The 8,670-nt window shown below is 44.8% G+C and overlaps 1 protein-coding gene across 1 annotated transcript; it reads left to right on the top strand.

The window, feature by feature from the left end:
• Window positions 1-113: 113 nt before the first annotated feature.
• Window positions 114-8,070, top strand: HEBP2 (heme binding protein 2). The gene is made up of 4 exons (XM_006884947.1): window positions 114-215; window positions 679-814; window positions 1,505-1,685; window positions 7,814-8,070. Exons 1-4 carry the CDS (start codon window positions 114-116, stop codon window positions 8,010-8,012), a joined length of 618 nt encoding a protein of 205 aa, XP_006885009.1. The 3' UTR covers window positions 8,013-8,070.
• Window positions 8,071-8,670: the final 600 nt, after the last annotated feature.

Below are 8,670 nucleotides of genomic sequence, written 5' to 3'. Positions count from 1 at the left end.
TGGGGCGCGCACGCACCGGGGTGGCCCCAGGGCAGCCCGGCCACAGGCAGCGCCGGGCGCGCGCGCTCTCCACGCAGCTCGCGGGCTCTTTCCTCCGAGTGTCCGCACCATCCATGGCCGAAGTGTCCGAGACCGAGGCCGGGGCGGCCGAGGCCACGGCTGCCGAGGCCCTGGAGACGCCGGGCTGGACTGTCCCAGAGGACGCAGGTCCCCAGGTAGGGTACAGGTGAGCTGGGCGGCACCGGGGAGGGGGTTCCAGGTCTTCTGCCGGCTGATCTGCAGTAAGACCGGAGGCAGTCCTCGATTCGAGTTTAAAAGAACACTGCAGAGTGGCCTGAGCCCCTACCTCTATTCCTGCACCAAAAGGAAGTGGGTTGCACCCCTGTGGCTCTCGGCAACACCCACCCTTCCTTGGTTTTCTTTGAGGTTTTAAAAACAAAAGGAACATCTCACCTTCTAGAACACGCTTTGGAGCTCCCCGCGGCTAGGAGGGTGAAATAATTGCTTTTTCTTAACGTGAGCGAAACTCTGGCCTCCACTCACTCAACTCCCCAGGATCAAACCCACAGGGAAGAGGCCCTGAGCGTCCCGGGGAACAGGGACCTCGGGCTGTGGCCTCTCCTCTCACCCCCGGCCCTGGGAGGACTGCTTTCCGAAGTTTTCCCTGTTCCATTTTAGCCCGGAAGTTATGAGATCCGTCACTATGGTCCGGCCAAGTGGGTCAGCACGGCCGTGGAATCAATGGACTGGGACTCAGCCATTCAAACTGGCTTTACAAAGCTCCATAGCTACATCAAAGGCAAAAACGAGAAAGGTAAGAGCCATTCGCTTTGTATTTATGTCTAATGAGGTCAAGTCCCCTGGTTTATTAATGAGTCTTAACATATTAAACAAGTATCTGTTCTACTAGGAAATCCATTCTCACAGGCTTAATGATCAAAAGACAGATTTCTAACACTGAGCTGCCACAGCGGGAGGGTAGGCCTCTAAAGCCTCTATTATCTAACTCTGTTTCTGCTAGATTGAGTTATGTAGTAACCTTGTCTAATGCATGGAGCAAATGTGTTGACTGTGGCAGGAAGTTAGGAAGCAAGTCCGGAATCTCTGCATACAGCTTCTGTTCGGGGCTCTGTGGTTACTTCTGTTTGCACAGGCCTTTTGACTTTTATCGGACCTTAATTTCTGAGTCACGGAAATAAAGAAAGAACTGGACCATGTGACCTCCAACTGCCCTTCTTCTCTTTATCCATAAAACTATAAAGTCTATGAGCCAAAAATATCAATAGCACTGGAAGTATCTAATGTGATCACTAGGTAATTGATAAATATTGGCTTTATTTTTTTTTCAAGGAGACAGTTTTCTTAAAATAAATAATGGTGTCAGTAATGTAAAATAAACTAACCAAGTCAGATTAGGATGCAATAGGTTAAATGAAAGTAATCTGTAATAGACTGACTCCACTTCGTTCTCTCCTGTGCAATGGAATATGTTTTTCTGACACAGAGAAGAAAATAAAGATGACTGCTCCTGTGACAAGCTATGTGCAGCCAGGCTCAGGCCCATTCAGTGAGTCTACCATTACTGTCTCCCTGTACATCCCCTCTGAACAGCAATGTGATCCGCCCAAGCCTGCCGAGTCAGATGTCTTCATTGAAGACAGAGCTGAGATGACTGTGTTTGTACGGTAAGTGGGTAAGTGGTGGGTAATTTATAGCCCTGCTGACTGCTAGTTTTACCTGTGTGCACTGATGACTTAGCTCCTCTGCAATTTCAGCCGGCATTCACCCTTCCATAAACACAGTTCTGATGCATTCTTTGGTATTTACCTTCTGACTTGGAGTTAAATATATTGCCACAGATAGAACCCATTTATTTAATGAAAAGTATATTGAGTACTTTCCACACCAAAAATACAAGGTTTTGTACTTGCTATTTGGTGGTTGTGGTGGTTCTTGTTGTTGTTGAATACCATCAAGTTGGAACCAACCCATAACTGACCTTCTGAAAGGTTTTCAGAAGCAGTAAATTGCACAGGATTAGATTGTCTGGTTTTTCCATTGGAGCAGCGGGTGGGTTCAAACCACTTGCCTTTGGAATTGCAGTACAGCTTCTTACCACTAGGCTATCAGAGCATGGTTAGATCTTAACAACAACAACAACAAAAAATCTTACAGCAGTACAAAATATTAATGGCATATTGGATTCTGTCTTCTCCTTATTGCTGCTTTTCCCACCTTCCCTTCACCATCAACCTGGTAAGCTGCTTCTCTGCTTCCTCAACCGCTTATAGACTCCTCAGATCAAGACAATCTGATACAGTCCTCTCCGTCTGCTTGGAAATACTTTTGGTCCCATTTGCTGCATGATTTCGGTCTTCTCCCATGGAACCCCTGCAGTATTTGAGTGCTAACCATTCTGTTAGGTGGCTTGTTGTTCATCCTTCAACTTTGCGAATGCCACTTGCATCTTCCTTCCCTGTGTCTTTCCCCACGCTGGTTCTTCCCTCACTACCCACTCTAGGATTCACTGTTCAGGTCCATTGCTGACCCTCATTTCACCGCAGACCTTTCTCGACTACCTGCTGCTAATCACTCTCGCGTCTCTCAGACATCTCCAGCTCTAGTTTCCCTACTTCTCAAGCATTTAGGGGAGCATCAAATCCAACAGCTCTGAAAATGAGCCTCTCTCCAACTCCCAAGCCTTCTCTACTCCACCAGTGCTTGTCCCAGTAAAGGGCTCCATCAGCCAGATGCCTTCACAAGAAGGACCTTCATGGTCAGGATCAGCACTGACCCCAAAGAACTGTCTGGTCTCCTCTGAAATGATTTATCTCTCCCTTTCTGTCCATCACCATTGTTACTTCCTGAAGTCCTCATCGCATACAAATAACATGTAAGTCACCTGTGTATAACCCGGTGCTTATCCCAGCGCCTGATAATAGCACTCAGATATGAATTGATAACACTGCTTCCCCTGAAATGGCCTGATGGTTCTTGTTGCTACCAGCCTTCTTTCTTCCTGCACAATAGAACCCATGATCTTTCTTACAACGGCAAGAACAATTCCACCATGTTACCCGTTTAAAAATCTCTGCTGCTTCATGTTGCTTCCAGGAAGAAGTTGAAATTATTTGCGTGCTACACAGGCCCTTTGTGTGCTGCGATCCAGAGACAGAGCCTACTCTGTAGCTCTTATCCATTGACTTTCATCCTCTACGGGATATGCTATTTTATTTTCTCCCTATCTCTTTACCTTTGATATTAGGCAAGTTACTCAGGCTTTTTTTACCAAATCTCCTGATAGCTAAAAATATGCATGCGTGTTCCAGCTGCCCTGGTGTAGAGTCCGACTCGTCGTGACCCTTGTGTACAGAGTAGACTTGTAACCCACAGGATTTTCAGGCCTGTTACCTTTTAAAGCAAATTATCAGTTCTTTCTTTCAAGGTTCCTACGGGTAGGTTTGAACCACTGATCTTTTGGTTGATAATCAAGCACTTAATTTTTTGTGCTGTTGAAGGACGCCTATGTAATCGCAGACTCCCCATCTCACAGGGTTGCTGTAAAGATCATCTGAGTTAATTTATGTAAAATATTTTGAACATGGGAGTCCATATTTTGAATGGGAATCCCAGAACATTTAATCGTGCTAATGCAAAATCTATACTTGGACCAAGAGGCAGTCGTCAGAACGGAGCAGGGCAACACTGCATGGTTCAAAATTGGGAAGGGTGTATTCCAGGGATGTGTCCTATCTCCATACCTTTTCAACATGTATGCAGAGCAGATTATCCGAGAGGCTGGGCTCTATGAGGAGAAGTGTGGCGTTAGGATTGGTGGAAGATCTATCAACAGTCTGTGTTATGCAGATGACACAACCCTGCTCACTGAAACTGAAGAGGACCTCATGCACTTACTGCAGAGGGTCAAGGACTGTAGCCTTCAGTAAGGACTGAGGCTCAATGTCAAGAAGACAAAGATTCTCACCACTGGACCAATCGGTAACATCAGGATGGATGGCGAAGGGATTGAGGTTGTTCACAGCTTCAGTTTGCTCGGCTCCACAGTCAACACTCTTGGCACCAGCAGCCAGGAAATAAAAAAAAAAAATGTATTGCGAAGGAAAAGTCTGCTGTTAGGGACCTCTCTAAAGTACTTAAGAGCAACGGTGTCTCTCTGGAGACTAAGGTGCGCCTGAATAAGGCCATGGTTTTTGTAATCACTTGTTATGCATCAGAGAGTTGGACAATGACTAGGGAGGATAAAAGGAGAATTGACGCCTTTGAGCTATGGTGCTGGAGAAGAATATTGAATGTACCATGGACTGCCAAGAAAACAAACAGATTCATCCTAGAGAGGGTTAAACCAGGCTGCTCCTTGGAGGCAAGGATTCTGGGGCTTCGTCTGACATACTTTGGACATATTGTAAGAAGAGACAGGTCCTTGGAGAGGGACATCATGCTTGGTAGGGTAGAGGGACAGTGCAGGAGGGGAAGACCCTCTATGAGGTGGATTGATTCAGTGACTGGGGTAATCGGGATGGGTGTGTCAGAGGCAATGAGATTGGCACAGGATAGAGCAGGGTTTAGGGCTGTTGTACATAGGGTCGCTATGAGTCGCAAACAATTTGACGGCACATAACGACAACAACAACATTTTGAACATGCAGATAAGACAGTAGCATGACCGGCTCTAGCTCCTTATTTCTTTTTCTCCTGGGAGGCCCCTTGTCATCCTTCAGGACTTTGGTGAAATGGCATCCTCTGTGGTCTCTTCCTCAGCTGCTACAGTCAGAAGACCACTCTATCAGCTATGCCCTCCCTTTGATTATCTGAATGACTGACCTTGCGTGTCACATGTTGGACTGCTAACTGAAAGCTCAGTGGTTTGAATCCACCAGCCTCTCCTTAGGAGGAAGATGAGGCAGTCTCCTCTTGTAAAAGACTCTCAGCCTCAGAAATCTGCTGGGAAGTCATCATGAGTGGAATCAACTTGATGGCAGTGGATTCATTTATAGAGTATAAATTCCTCCAGGAGAATAGTAATTAAAAACATGAAAGTCATTGCAGGAGAGTCAGAACCAACTCCTCGTTGACTTTCTAGCAGGTCATTAGGGCAGGAGATTGCCCACCTTCCTCCCGCAGAGCACCTGGCGTATTTAAACATGTGTTGTTGGGTTGGTAGTGTGACTCCTTGCCCCCTAGGCTGGCGGAGCTCATGCATGTCCCCCAGCTCCCAGCTCAGCAGACACAGGGGTGCTCAGCACACGCTTCCGTGCTGAACAAAGCAGTGTCTGATCGTTATATAAAAGCACAAACTCCGAGGTCAAATGATCTCCAATTGGTGCTAGATTTGATTGCAAGGAAGAAGTGGGACTGGAAAATAAATTTCCTTTCGGTTAAATGTACTAAAGGGTGGCTGTTCCTAAGTAGAGAGAATAAATTTAAGAGTCAAAATGCTTCTTAAGACATGGTCCAGAATGATAATCAACATAAATAAAAATTACAGTACAGGACAGTTTTATCAAGTCCTCTCCAGTATTTTCTATGCACGTGCAAGGACATATTCAGACACTGACTCAGCAAGAATTTGCATGTCACGAGCACCTGCAAACAGTTAAATGCTCTTCTGACTGCGAATTTGGACATTTTAGTCCACCCAGAAAGAAGGGAGACCACCAAAGCTCTCTAAGACCCTCCGGAAGGGCCTTAGAGGAAAGTCCTGGTGATTGACTTCCCAAAAACAAGCATTGAAAATGCTGTAACATTGTTCTGTTCTGACACACAGGGCAGCTCTGTAAGTCAGAATGGCCTTGATGGCAGCTGGTAGAGTTGATTTTTTGCCATCAGGAAGGGTTCTAGGTGCTACATAGACATCACAGAATAAAATAGACGTAGTCTTTACCCTTGAGCCCTTAATCTTCTTTGAAGCATCAAGTCAGACTGATCTTTCCCATTGGCACGTAGATAATAGAACTTATATTAAAGAAGTTCATCATGGAATTCTTCTGTGTATTTCTGATTTTCTCAACATCAAGAAAACATAGATTCTCACCACCAAGCCAATCAGCAGCATCATGATAGACATGATAGAAGGAGAAGAGATTGAGGTTGTTAACAATTTCCTCTTGCTCAGATCTACAATCAACACTTGACACCAGCAGTCAGGAAATCAAAAGACTAATTACTTTGGAAAAAAAAATCTGCTGTCAGGGACCTTTCCAGAGTGCTAAAGAGCAACAATGTCATTCTAGAGACTAAGGTGCACCTGATCCAGACTCTTGTTTTCTCAGTTACTTGCTGGGCAATGAAATAAGGATGACAGAAGAGGAATTGATGCCTTTGAATTGTGGTGCAGAAGAAGGGTCTGAGCTTACTGTGGAGTGCCCAGAGAACTAACAGGACTGTCCTGGAGAGGGTGAAACCACATTGCTCCTTGGAGGATACTATAGTGCGGTCTGTCTCACATGCTTTGGCCACGTTGCCAGAAGGGATCAATCATTGTAGAAGGACATCATGCTTGGAAGGGTGGAGGAACAGCACAGGAGAGGAAGATCCTGGATAAGGGGGATTGACTCATTGACTGTGGCCACGGGGACAGGTGTGTCAGAGATAGTGAGATTGGGCAGGTTTCATTGTTGCCTAGAGTCATAGTCGACATGCCGGCACATAACAACATAAGTGTACCTTAATCTTAATCTTAAAAATGAAAAGCCTTGTGTATACGTTATTAGCAGCTGGGCTAGGTCAGTGACTTGTCGTGAATTAATCCTGGAGTAATTGTCATAGTTTAAAATCTGCTTCATTACTTTCCTCCCACTTTTTATTTAAATTTTTAATCTATCCTTTGGCTCAATTCTCAAAGCAGCCCCCTAATAAGCTCCTGTCTCCCACAGTCTCTACCCCATCTCGCTGTCTGTGTTCTTTCCAGATCTGATCAAGTTAACTTTTCTGCCCAACAGCCTTTGGAATAATCTCAAAGGGTTCAGGATCATATACAGGATTCTTCTATCTGGTCCTGACTCATCTTTGTGGCCTCATTTTATGCCTTTATGGAATAAAAATGCTTCATCTTTTTCATACTTGTTCCATTTTGGTCAGTTATCTTCTCTCTGCTGGAGACACCTTCTCTTTCCAGGGAAACCCTCCCCCCTGCAGACCCAACTCAGATGGCGCCCACGCCCTACTTTAATCATATGATCAGTGTTCCTGGAGCATTTTGATTCCATCTCTGTCAAAATCCTCAGGCTGTGGAGAGAGCCAACTCTTTGTCTCTTCCATTAGACTATAAATCAGGGGTCAGTGCTGAGGTGGTCAGAACTTCCTGTTCATCTGTAATCCAGTGTTGACCCTTTTCCAAAGAAGAGGAAATAGTCAATTAAAAAAAAAATAATCCAAAGTCTGGAAGGGGACCTTTAAGCAGATGAAATAAAGTGGCTAATGGGACCATCAGTATTCACCTGATGGGCCTGTTAGGGATGCAGACTCCCAGGCCTCATGCTGGGACCCCGAATCTGCATTTTAGCAAGATCCTAGATGATCAGTGTACACAGAGTTTAAGATGCATGGGGTAAGAGCCCTTTAAAGGGTGTCAGTTTCAAATCTTCTGTCAACAACACCTGGAGCGCATGCCCACCTTCAGGGTGTGTCTCAGGCACAAGGACACTGGGAACTGGAAAGGAGTGGTGGGCTCACATAACTGCCAGAGGGAAAGGCTATTTTGAAGCCTTTGTGTTGGTAGCTCCTGCTTTTCTTTTCAGATGACGTGAGCAGCTGTATTAAGAACACTCATGGCTATTCCTTTTCTCCTTTCTAGGTCTTTCGATGGATTCTCTAGTGCCCAAAAGAATCAAGAACAGCTTTTGACATTAGCAAACATTCTAAGGGAAGAAGGAAAAGTTTTTGATGAAAAAGTTTACTACACTGCAGGCTACAATAGTCCTTTTAAATTGCTTAATAGAAATAATGAAGTGTGGTTGATTCAGAAAAGCAAGCCCTCGAAAGAAAATGAATGAGCGACTGAAGACGGTTCTATTACCAGGGGCAAAAGTTCCGTTTAATAGAGACACCAACCCTGCCTGTAAGTCATGTGTGTGTCTTCTACCTGAGAACACTATGAATTGAGCTTATTTCCCATGTGCCTTTTTAAAGCCTGGAGCTTCAGTTAGATACACAGATATGCTACAGGGGACAGTGTACTGTAAGTATGTTATGGGTCATCTTTATGAAGATGCAGAGAAACATTACATTGCACAGTTGTGTCAGTTGATTTTGTTTTTTCATTTGGGCGTGTATCAGTTGGATATTGATTGCCTCCCCCAGTGCCTAGCAATAAAAATTTTGAAGACTTATCCTGTGTGGGTTATTGAGCCGTCGGGCCCCAAAGTGAAGTTCAATTGGGTACAAAATTCAAACTGTCTTTTTGACAGCGACTGTTACATTCTCGTAGGTCCTTTTCTCTCCAGACCATCCCCAACAACCTTCACCACACAAGATGACTCTCAAGGCATCCAGAATTGTTGACAATACACTGACAATCGTAACTTTTTTTTTCTTTTAAGGATTTTCTCTCCTATTATGACACTTAGCAAACATGTGCTCCTTTGAAGAAATTTGTGCAAACATAGAATTTTAAAATTCACTTGATTTCACACGTGGTGGTTTAGAGAGTAG

The sequence above is a fragment of the Elephantulus edwardii genome, unplaced genomic scaffold, assembly GCF_000299155.1.
Source record: "Elephantulus edwardii isolate Elephantulus edwardi_28Jun2011 unplaced genomic scaffold, EleEdw1.0 scaffold00039, whole genome shotgun sequence".
Lineage (NCBI taxonomy): Eukaryota > Metazoa > Chordata > Mammalia > Macroscelidea > Macroscelididae > Elephantulus > Elephantulus edwardii.
The sequence above is the reverse complement of the archived record's forward strand: the minus strand, read 5'-3'. Positions and strand labels throughout refer to the sequence as shown.